The sequence below is a fragment of the Hyperolius riggenbachi genome, chromosome 4, assembly GCF_040937935.1.
Source record: "Hyperolius riggenbachi isolate aHypRig1 chromosome 4, aHypRig1.pri, whole genome shotgun sequence".
Taxonomy (NCBI): Eukaryota; Metazoa; Chordata; class Amphibia; order Anura; family Hyperoliidae; genus Hyperolius; species Hyperolius riggenbachi.
The window spans coordinates 319588758-319601060 of NC_090649.1; the positions used below are offsets into that span (position 1 = coordinate 319588758).

Consider the following 12303-nt stretch of genomic DNA (forward strand, 5'->3'; position numbering starts at 1 on the left):
GATTGAGTGTATTTTGGAGAACTGCTGCCAGGTGAGAGGTGTCTACCATATTAAGGGGGCATTCTACCTATTTATGTGAAATGCTGTCTATTTATGTGACTCATGACTGCTGAATTTGTCTTTTTGGGGGCCTCATGGTTACTGAATTTGTCTTGTTGGGGGCCTCATGATTTGTTGGGGGCCTCAAGATCGCTGAATTTGTCTTGTTGGGGGCCTCATGATTGCTAAATTTGTCTTGTTGGGGGCCTCATGATTGCTGAGTTGGTTATGTTGGGGGCCTCATGATTGCTGAATTTGTCTTGATGGGGGGGGGGCTCATGATTGCTGAATTTGTCTTGGAACATGCTGGAAGGTACATACTGAGGGAGGGAGGGTGGGTGAGCGTGAGCCTGCTAACCTCCATATACACTTGGCTCCACCCATAACCACGCCCACATTTATTATGTGACCACGCCCCTTTTTGGCGCGACGCGCTGCGCGCGCCGCAACCTTGACTTTGGGGGGGCGCATTAATAGTCTTTGTCCCCGGGCGCTGAAAATCCTAGCTACGCCTCTGTCTCCGCAGCATTTTAGTTCCTGGATGCGAGATCGTTCGCATCCAGGACTTTTTTCACTTCGGCCATCTTGTGGCCAAATAGTAAACTGCACCCACATACATTTTTAATAAAAAAAAATTATCTTACATTTAAAATTAGCAGTTTCCCTCCCACACCAAAAATTACCCACATACATTGTTTTATTAAAAAAAAAAAAAAAAAAACATAGTTACCCAAGGGTCTGAACTTTTTAAATATGCATGTCGAGAGAATATGTTATTATATTATTTAAAATTATAAGCTTATAAATAGTGATGGACGTACATTGAAAAAATGCACCTTTATTTCTAAATAAAATATCGGCACTATAAATTGTGATAGGGACATCGTTTAAACGGTGTAATAACCGGGACAGATGGGTAAATAAAATACATGAGTTTTAATTACGGTAGCGTATATTAATTTCAAACTAGAATGGCCAAAAACTGAGAAATAATGAATTTTTTTCATTTCTTTCTTAATCTTCCTGTTAAAATGGATTTAGAAAAAAATAAATCTTAGCAAAATGTTCTACCCAAAGAAAGCCTAATTAGTGGCGGAAAAAACAAGATATAGATCAATTCATTGTGATAAGTAGCAATAAAGTTATAGGCGAATGAATGAGAGGTGAACGTTGCTCAGATGCATGAGATTTTCGGCACTGCGGTGCTGAACCGGTCAATGCCTGTCATGTATGCAAATTGCATACCGGTAATCATTTCCACAAAACGTGCTTTCAGGGACTGCAACCACATCCAGAATTGTACACCTTGCCATTCCCACAGGCCAGTTGTGAGCAGCCTCGTGTTGCATGCAGATCAGGGGCATAGCAATAGGGGTTGCAGAGGTAGCCACCACATCGAGGCCCTTGGGCCAGAGGGGCCCCGAAGGGCCCTCCCTCAACTACAGTATTAGCTATCTATTGGTCCTGTGCTCATAATAATCACTTCTATAGATACTTTGAATAGTGGCAATTATTAACAAACTGTTCCCCATCCCCTTCTTGCACCTCAACCACTGTAGTTGCCATTAGCAGGTTTTGGTGCACCATATCAATTGCTATGTATAGAGTGTTTGGGGGGCCCCATTGTAAAACTTGCATCGGGGCCACAACTCCTTTTTTTTTTATCATCATACACACTGGCTCTTTAGCAACAGTGGTGCCTGAGCAAAGTTTTCATACCTCATCAGTAAAATGCTTTTGAAACCACCAGCAAGTAAGAAAATTCTCAGCCTCCGAATAATTTTGACAGTACATTTTCACCTACTTTTTGGTACCTTTTCATTTGTGAAGTGTTAAAACGTTATTTGAAACAGAAGATGAAAAAGCATCTCCTAGAAGAAGACTTAGGTGAAAAAGTGAACTTAGTAAAGGCTTATATGTATTGCTTTCCCAGTATCTAGACGAGGGATAGTAAATGCAAATTATTACAAGTTGATGCAATTCTTAATACAAAATTGTTTAGCTTGAAAATGGACAAATTGCCTTCACTCTGTTGGTCTGATCTCCAGCTGCATACGTTTGCATAAATGTACAAAATCTACATCAACTTGGAATTATCCCCGTGCCCCAAATACCTGCCCCCCCTATGCAAACGCACCAGATGTTCCGCTCACTAAGTGTCTCTATGTGTCTGATGCTCTTTGTGTCTGACGTTTATCAGAAAGTAGCATGAGGCACTTAGAAATCGGACCTCCGCGGTGGAACACATGGAGGTATGTATTCCTTCCCGCCGCTGCTACCAATGGTAAATGCTGGAGGGGGAGAGCCCCAGGTGGGGGGGGGGGGCCCTCCCCGCTGATGTAGGTGGCTATGCTCTCCCCTCACGCTGCGACCCCTCTTGCCCCCCAAAACGGACCTGAGCGGGTCCTAGGGGGGCCCCATGATTTCTAGTTATGTGTCTGCTAGTATGCTTTTCGTTTTGTTCCTGATGCACTGCAGTTTTTACCCTAATAAGGCAGTTACCGTACCTTTTAAAGAGACACTGAAGCGAAAAAAAAAATGATATTATGATTTGTATGTGTAGTACAGCTAAGAAATAAAACATTAAGATCAGATACATCAGTCTAATTGTTTCCAGTACAGGAAGAGTTGAGAAACTCCAGTTGTTATCTCTATGCAAATAAGCCATTAAGCTCTCCGACTAAGTTAGTCGTGGAGAGGGCTGTTATCTGACTTTTATTATCTCATGTGTTATGACTGTTTACTTTTTCTCTGCTAGAGGAGATGTCATTACTTCACAGACTGCTCTGAACGACTCATTTTGAATGCGGAGTGTTGTGTAATCTGCACATATTAGAGAATGATGCAATGTTAGAAAAAACACTATATACCTGAAAATAAAAGTATGAGAATATTTTCTTTGCTGCTAATCTTCTAGTAATTATTCATAGTACACAACCAATTCACTATATCATATTTTTTTTTTCGCTTCAGTGTCTCTTTAAATGTTACCTGATTTCACACCTCCATACAGCAGGCAGTGATTAATAAGTGCATTTCTGTTTAGCGGCGAGTTGGCGGAAGTCTGAAATATACGCAGACTTCTCCAGCATTGATGCGCTAAAAGAATAAGTGATTTTTCTTCCCCACATATAAACTGAGCTCCAAACTTAGAGGTTATAGGTATAAAACAAGATTTATACAATAACTGTTTCACCTCGGTAATAAAACCACCAAGCATGAAATCAATTGCTTATATTACAAAATGTATTTAATGGAATAGTTGAGCAGCCTGTAATGCGGTATGATTATTTATTATTGTTCGTGCATATGGCTTTACAGATTTCTTGAGCATATTGCTTTGTTGTAGAACACTGCAGACAATTATTCACATTGCTGACAAATAAGGTGCAGTGAAAGGCATGCTCAGAATACAACTTCCTCCTAAGGAATTAGCGTTCTAGCTAAAGTCTATGTATACCCAGGACAGGCATTTCAGCTTAATGTAGATGTAAACCGAACAGTTAATTTTTTTCTACTCTCTTAGGCATTGAGGTAACTATAGATCTTTGCTGTCGGGTCTGTACATGGCAGTTACAATGGATTCCATTTTCTGCTATATATGTAATGTATTTTATTATGGAGCACTATTGCCTAGTCTGAGGGAAGCGTACTTCTAGTGAGACTTGTACGATATAGTTGGTACAGTACTAAGCCCAGGATTGCTATGCAGGAATGCAGAATGGGAGAATTTTCTCACTTAAAGGAAACCTGAAGTGAGAGGCATGTAGTGGCGGTCATGATTCTTTTTAAACAATACCAATTGCTTGTCAATCTTGCTGATCTCTTTGGCTGCAGTTGTGTCTGAATCTGACAGAAGTATGTGGCTAATCTGGTCATCTTACATATCTGTCTCACTTCACGTGTGTGATTTAAAGGGGAACTGTTGCATAGCTTTGCACATTGGCCACAATTCACTAAGATACTGCTAGTGATAATAAGGCAAATGAAAACTTATCACCCCGCATCAATCGGTATTTAAATGTTCATCCACTTAAAGGACAACTGTTGCAACAGGACTATGGAGGCTGCCATATTTATTTCCTTTTAAGCAATATCAGTTGCCTGGCTATCCTGCTGATCCTCTGCCTCTAATACTATTAGCCATAGCCCCTGAACAAGCATGCAGCAGATCAGGTGTTTTTGACATTATTGTCAGACCTGACAGGACTAGCTGCATGTTTGTTTCTGGTGTGATTCATTTGTCCTTTAAGAAGCTTACTTTATTAATGTGTGGTGATAAGTTTTCACACTGAGTGTGTTATCTTTTCACTCCAGTCCTAAAGTTGTCACCTCCATAGATATTCTTACAAGCAGTATGTAGGGGAGAGTGGAGCACATGCAGGCAGAATGTAGCTCTGCCCCTCCTGCTGCCTCCTCTGCCTGCATGGCTGAAGGGAAGAAAAAAGAGAGAGAGCGCGTGTGGCTCTGTGTGTGTGTGTGTGTGTGTGTGTGTGTGTGTACAAATGCTTGATTTCTCTCTTCCTTCGTGTGCCTGCCGTGTGTTTATTTCTCTAAAATGTCCCTTTCTGCATAAAATACAAAAAAATAAAACCGACAGCCCGGAATCCTCCACTTTAACATTGCAGTCTCTAGGCGCACTCCTCTTAACTACAGCTGAGGCCAGGTGACAATTTTATCTCACACTTTAGAGTTATCACTTTCATTTCTCTCTGTGAATTAATATCCTTTAACTCCCTGGCGGTACAATAAATCCGCCAGGGAGGCAGCGCAGCACTTTTTTTTTTTTTTTTTTTTTTTTAAAGCATGTAGCTAGCCTAGCGCTAGCTACATGCTTCCCCCCCGCCCTTCGCTACCGATCGCCGCTGGCGCTTTTACCCTGCAGGGAATCCTGTTCTGAACGGGATTCCCTGTATGGGCTTCCCCGTTGCCATGGCGACGATCGCGATGACGTCACCGACGTTGTGACGTCAGTGGGTGTTCCGATATACCCCTCAGCACTGCCTGGCACTAATTGGCCAGGCAGTGAAAGGGGTCGGGGGGGGGGGGGGGGGGGGGCGGCGCGGCGCTTCGGAGTGCTAGCTGCGTGTAGCAAATAAAAAATTATGTAAATCGGCCCAGCAGGGTCTGAGCGGCACCCTCCGGCGGCTTACCCCGTGTCACACACAGGGTTACCGCCAAGGAGGTTAAAGACCACCTGAAACAAAAAAAAATTCGCGTAGGCCCCGTTCACACTTGTGTTTTTGCAAAAAACAGAACGGATGTCCGGATCCATTCCGTGCGCGACCGGATACGTACGGTTGCACTCAGGATCCGGTACGGATCCGTTCCGTTTGCATCCGGTTTTTCATCAGTAGGTGATCAGGTTGATATCTGGATCCGTTTTTAAAGAGATACAGACTATATAAATTCTTGGGGTCTGGGAGGTCTGCAGAAGCCCTGGGGTCATTGTTGGAGACAGCCTGACGTGTGGAGACCATCCTAGGATATAGAGACTGCAGTTTGGACCATGGATCCAGTGTTTTTGTACTCATTTTACCTGGGAATTGTCTCCTTTTTGATTTTTACCTATACTATGTGGGAAGAAGGCGTGCTCCTCGCAGGAGATGGTGGGTGCACCAGGCAGGTAGCTGTTGCACCTGTAGAATCAGGTCCTCAGGTGTGTAGGGCCTCACCTCTTCGTCCGACATGCTGCCAAATATCTCCAGCCACAAGTCACCGCTGCTCCACTCCTCAAACACTAGGCCCATGAAAACGCATAGGAAGTGGGTAGAACGTCCAGATTTGTTTATAGCCAGTGGGTTTCCTCCTTTCCGTTTCTCATTGGTTCAGCTGTGCGGATGGTGCAGTCAGGATCCGGTCCGGGTGCGGGGGCCGGATCCGACGTACGTGAAAAATAGAGCAAGTTGGAAAAGTGTCCGGAGTCCGGATCCGGTCCGCGTGCAACGGACGAGTATGTACGCATCCATAGACTATCATTGGATTGCCAAACGTCCGTTCCGTTTGTACAGTATACGTTCCGGATCCGGTCCGGAAGAACCGGACTGCTAACGCAAATGTGAACCCTGCCTTAGGTGGTACTTGCCTCAGGAGGGGGAAGTATCTGGATCCTTAAGAGGCTTCCACCATCCTCCTCAGCAGAGGGGATCCAGCGCCGGGCCCCCAAAGATCCACTTGTTGGTGCTTGTCAGGCACCTCGCGCAGGTGCAGTATCCGCTTCCCCTTGTGCCTGCACAGTACAGCAGACCCAATCCTGCTCTATTTCTGCCCGAGCTGTATATGGTCCACTCTACTGCGCAGACATCCATTATCTGCTTTTTATTCAAATACAAGTCACAGATTCTCTTTAAAGAAAACCTGAACTGAAAATTAAAAGTCAAAATAAACATGCGCAAGTCATACTTGCCTTCCGTGGAGTCTAATTATTAATATCTTTCTCCTTTCCTGCATCCTGTTTGTCCACTGTGATCAATGAAATTCTCTGTCCTCCATTTTGAAAATGGCCATTACTCCATAACGGCTTTCTGGTCAGCACACAGTTAAACTGTAACATCGCCCACTTGAGCCATAGGGAAACATGGACACATCAGTTCTCCTCTCAGCTATAACTGACAGCAACTGACATATAACTGACAGCAACTGATATATTTCAGTTCTGACAAAATGTTGTCAGAACTGTAAGGGATCACTGTAAGCAGAAAATGGTGAGCTTCTTAAAGGAACTGATGGCGAGGTTACTATGTAATGTTCATTTGAAGTTACCTCATGTGCAGGGGCGTAACTAGGCCCCACCGGGCCCCCCTGCAGATTTTCTGAGCGGGCCCCCCGGGGCCCGCTCGCGGCCGTTTTGTGGGTGCTGGAGGGGTGGCAGCATGAGGGGAAAGCCTTGCCCACAGTCGGCGGGGAGAGGGGTAGTTCCCCTCCAGCTCGTAAGTGTCTGTGGGGCTGTGGTGGGCGGCGGGCAGATACATACCTGCTTCCGTGCGTTCCATCGGAGACTTCTCCCTCTAGCGGCTGACGTCACTTCCGGAAGTGACGTCAGCCGCTAGAGGGAGAAGTCTCCGATGGAACGCACGGAAGCAGGTATGTATCTGCCCGCCGCTCGCTGCCCACCACAGCCCCACAGACACTTACGAGCTGGAGGGGAGCGCAGAGGGGAGAGCCCCGAGGTGAGGGAGAGGGGGGGAACTACCCCTCTCCCCGCCGACTGTGGGCAAGGCTTTCCCCTCATGCTGCCACCCCTCCAGCACCCACAAAACGGCCCCGAGCGGGCGCAGGGGCTGCAGGGCCTATTCCTACGCCCCTGCTCATGTGTTTATTTTAAATAATTTTACTCAGTACAGGTTCCCTTTAAGTTTAGGATTTAGCCGTTCACTGCAGGATTGAATCCTTAATTTTAGGAATCGATCCTTAACTTAAAGGAATTGTCAGGCAAAAAAAATGAGTTTCACTTACCTGGGGCTTCTCCCAGCCCCATGCAGCCATCCTGTGCCCTCATAGTCACTTAAAGCTGCTCCAGTCCCCTGCCACCAGCTAGTTTTGTTTTTGCCGACCTCAGGGTTGGCGGGCTGCATTGCATACATTTTTACGCATTCCTGCTGGTGCAGGTACATTAACACGTTTTTACGCGTTGCAGGTTCAACGCGTAAAAACGTGTTAATGTACCTGCACCAGCAGGAATGCGCAAAAATGTATGCAATGCGGCCCGCCGACCCCGAGGTCAGCAAAAACAAAACTAGCTGGCGGAGAGGGACCGAAGCAGCAGTAAGTGACTATGAGGGCACCGGATGGCTGCATGGGGCTGGGAGAAGCTCCCGGTAAGTGAAACTTGTCAGGCAAAAAAAAACAAAAAAACATTCCTTTAATGATAGAATCCTTCATTTAAGGAAACATGAGGGAAATTGCTTAGTGAATACTAAATAATTTATCACCATGGTGATAACAGTAAAAACAGCTCAGAATTGTTATTAAAGGCCGTAGATAAGCTTAGTAAATTGTGGCCATTGTGTTTTGATCAGCAGTTGCAGTTGATAAGGCTGAGGTTTTGATTGGAAGCAGAGAAAAGAACATTTAGGCCTGGTGCACACCAGAGGAGTTTTTCTGAGCATTTTGAGGTTTTAAATCTGCTGCTAATGTTATCCTATGTGTCTGTGCACACTGGAGCAATGAGGTTTTGTAAAAAAAACCATAGCATTACATTGGGAAGAGCTTTTAGAGGTTTCAAAAGCTCTTCCCAATGTAATGCTATGGGTTTTTTTTACAAAACCTCATTGCCCCAGTGTGCACAGACACATAGGATAACATTAGCAGCAGATTCAAAAACTCAAAATGCTCAGAAAAACTCCTCTGGTGTGCACCAGGCCTTAATGATCATTCCCAGGCTCTTTGCTGGGAAGAGCTTTGTGATTTTGTATGGATGACATTACTTTAGGATAAAAGTAAGCAGGATAACTGAAATGAAGATATTAAGTGTCATGACCGTCTAATTCTGCTTTAAGTATTGGGTGCTATGGCAGATACTAAGGAGAACATAGTGGAAGTGATTCTGCAAGTTGAAGTGGTTTCCAGTGGACATTTTGCAAAAGATGATTTAATCATTGCGTTAACATTACTGAGTGGTACATGTGGTCATTTGTCATTGACCTGGTCACAATTATACACTGTAGAGGTTAGGTAGTTGAAACACCACAACAGAAAAAGCAAAGTGTGGCTCAAGAACCTATTACAAAATGTGAGTGAAAATACTAAGAACTCTGAGCAGGTCAGAAACTGAGCCTGTACATTTGGCAGATCATAGACCACGAACACTACTCAACATCTCTCTGTAATTCTGCCAATAAATAAGCTTGATATTGGCCTAATCAGGCAAATGATTTAACTTACCAATTGGTACATTGATGGGGGAATTGTCCTGCTATCTACCACAAAGCACTTGCTGTTTTCCATCTGATCTCACCTGAAACTTGACTGATTCCACCAAAAACTGCTTCTTCGGCAAAATTTGTTTTTTAGGAGTTTTTTGCTTAGTACAGTACAAAATGATATTGCAATTTTTCAACCCTCCGTTGTGTTGCTACAAATTTCCAATACCTAATAATCAAAAGAAATTGAAGAGTTTCAAAACCTTGATTTGTTTTATATTATTTTAGAGATTTATTCTGAGAAGGCATGGTTGCTGTGAAATGTTATTTAAAAAAAAAAAGTCAAACAACTTTTGTGTTCACCTTCTTACCACATTTGTTTTCCAGGAGCATATGCCAACTTTTCTTTTCAATGGATATGAAGACTTGGATACCTTTAAACTTCTGGAGGAAGAAGACCTGGTGGAACTGAATATCCAGAATCCAGAGCACAAGGCAGTCCTGCTCACGGCCATAGAGATGTTACATGAATATGACAGTAAGAGTCTCTAGCTTTGTATGCCAAATTATATGAGAAACTGGTAGCTACTATATTAATATCCCTTATCACTACACAGAGGATTAAATGTGTGCATTAAACACCAAGTGAACACCTGACATAACTGGCTAAGCAAATTTGGCCTAATTGACTATTCATGAGGCAATGCTCATGCAAATATGCATTCGCTTTCGCATGCCGACTTATGCAGGGTCAAAAACCAATGCCGCAAAGCTGTCGCCCTGCAGGAATTAGTTCATGCTACAATAGCACTATCTGCCAGCGCCGGGGAGAGCCGTCCGCACCCACCTCCCAATATTTAAAAACAGGCACTTACCTTAACGTCCATTGCGTTCTGCTGCTGAGCATAGCTTAGGTGCAACACATTTGAAAAGGAAAGGAATGAAGCATGGGTCGCGCTGAGTTGTGGAGCTCAGGGCTGGCTCACACTGCACTCCAAGGGTGGGGGGGGGGACAGGCGCAGACAGCCCACTAATATCCCTTATACAATCATCTGATAGCCAAGTCTATCTTCATGTTCCATAACACAGTACTGTAGTAAATTAGTCATCAGCAAATGTATGTATTTTCCAAAATAGTTGCCTATTCAAAAAAAAAAACAATGAGGGTGTGAAGAATTGTACAGGGGTTAACCAAAAGGGTGGGAGAAATGAAGGGGAGACCCTTATTTTCTTTTAGGAGGGCGGGCAGCATGGGTATGTAGTTAAGGCCCTTGGGGGAGCAAGCGGGGATGAAGCCTTATGGCTTCATAGATTTTCATTGCATATCTCCTCCATTCAACATCTCATGCTGCTTGCTTATCACAGTGAAAATTTGCCTTTACAACACTCATTTCTCAAAATGTCAAATGTCACCCTAATGGTTGATGTCAGTCTAGCATGCATACAAGACTTAATATTTACTGGTGCAAGCAGTGATCAATATTTAATATATACTGGGGTTGAAGCGCGTGCCAGCAGTAATGTTGCTGTGCACAGACAGCGCTTCCTTCCGCCGGCAGTACCATGAATTACGCCGTTAGCGTGACTCCCGGTACTCATAACATAGCAACTGTCGCGCTACTCAGTACAGGGAGTCTCGCTAATAGCGTACCTTGCTGCCGGAAGTAAGGGTAATATTGCCATGTGCTGTCTGTGTACGCCAATATTACTGCTAGTACATACATCAGCCCCATAGTGATTATTGGTCTAATCTACCTATAACTTTTTTTTGCCCAGTTTGGGTGCTATGTTTTCATTTAGCATATGCCCTTAAGAGAAATATTAAGAGTCTTATTTTTTGAATATCACAGGTAACAGCGATAACTCTGGGTCTCAAGAAAAACTGCTGACAGAAGATGATACAGGCTCCCCCCGGGACTCTGGCTGCTATGAAAGCAGTGAGAACATTGAACAGGGTAATGCTAGGAACTAAACAGCCACTAGGCTTTTTTACTAACTCCAAGCTTCAAAGTACACTATGTGGCTTACCATGAAAGCAACATGGTATATTCAGCAGGTCACTACTCGCTTTTACATTTTGGACTTTCATGTTTTTTTCTAACATGGACCATCTTGCCTGACATTCTCGCCTGCATAATCCACACACTTCCTGTTCTTCACAATGCCTGCCTCAATAATTACCTACGTAATCCACAAAATGCCTGTTATTCTCTGCCTTCCCATCTTCATCTACATTACCATGCTCACCCATACTAATTAAGAGGACAACCATTATTATTATTAACCCTTCTAAGCCTGTTGTCAAGATTCCAATTCATCACTAAACTGGACTAAAGTTGCGGTTTAACAGATGGCTAATATCTGTGTTTTAACGTGATGGTGACAATCATGCTAAGTGCAAGATTTTTAATTTGCTTTACATCTTTTGCACCATCTTTAATTTATATTATTGTTTTATTAAAAATGGCAATATGTAGAAAAAAGCAAATTGCTTTACAGTTTAGCTTTTTTTTACAATGTGTTTTCTGAAATTCATTTAATTCTGATTTTAATAATATTGCTAACACATTCATACGTACAAATTAAATCACTTGCAGTTGTGATTTAAAATACCCTCTGATTTATCTTGGGATTTGAGCATGTCAGTAGCGCAATATATGTATCTTTTATTACTGTAAATACTCCTAGTATAGTATAAGTCTAGAAATGAAGGTCTGATTCACTTCATAAAAGTATAAGGGGACTTATACACAAGTCACGGGCAACACCGAGCACACTGAGTAATGTGTGTACTATTAGTGGCACTCCCGTTTGCATCAATTTACTCAGTGGTAAGTGACACTTTGAGGAAAGGAAATGCCAAGAAAACACAGGTCTGAAAGTCTTGGCCACAACAACTAACAAGGAAAGGGGCAGGGGGAAAACACTGGGCAGCATAAAAGGGAGTGAATATTTGCAGCACTTGGGAGCCTGGAGGAGTTATTGGTTGCACTAAAGGGACAGGAAGGGTTAATGGCTGTAATACTGTATGCAGTGCAGTCATTAACCCCTCCTGGTCCCCAAGTGCAGCTATTAACTTTGCTGGGTAGACTTATACTGGAGTCAATAAAAAATTCCAGCTTAAGAGGGTTGAATATTGGCATTGACTTGTATTAGAGTTGTATACACGACTTGTATGTATATGAGTATACACAATATGTTTTACTAATTACATATATTGGTTAAGAAAATGCACAAGTGTGTGGCTCCTGATTATGACTATACCTTATCCTCTGTATCCCACTGATGCATGTGTGAATGTATGACTCCACTATACTGTAGCTTACTGCCCAGACTCTGCCTCCATCACTCAGATCTTGCTTTATCATAAGAGTATATTTTTAATTGGGTAAACTCTGCCTTA

At 43.3% G+C, this 12303-nt stretch overlaps 1 protein-coding gene across 10 annotated transcripts in view; it reads left to right on the forward strand.

Annotated features, from left to right (window-relative positions):
* SASH1 (SAM and SH3 domain containing 1) overlaps positions 1–12303 on the forward strand; it is a 1147574-nt gene that overhangs the window by 1107142 nt on the left and 28129 nt on the right. For all 10 annotated transcript variants that reach the window (XM_068231708.1, XM_068231715.1, XM_068231717.1 and 7 more), the window contains 2 exons: positions 9288–9438; positions 10751–10855. In XM_068231708.1, the coding sequence (XP_068087809.1) occupies positions 9288–9438; positions 10751–10855 (256 nt within the window). The remainder of the gene's footprint in view (positions 1–9287; positions 9439–10750; positions 10856–12303) is intronic.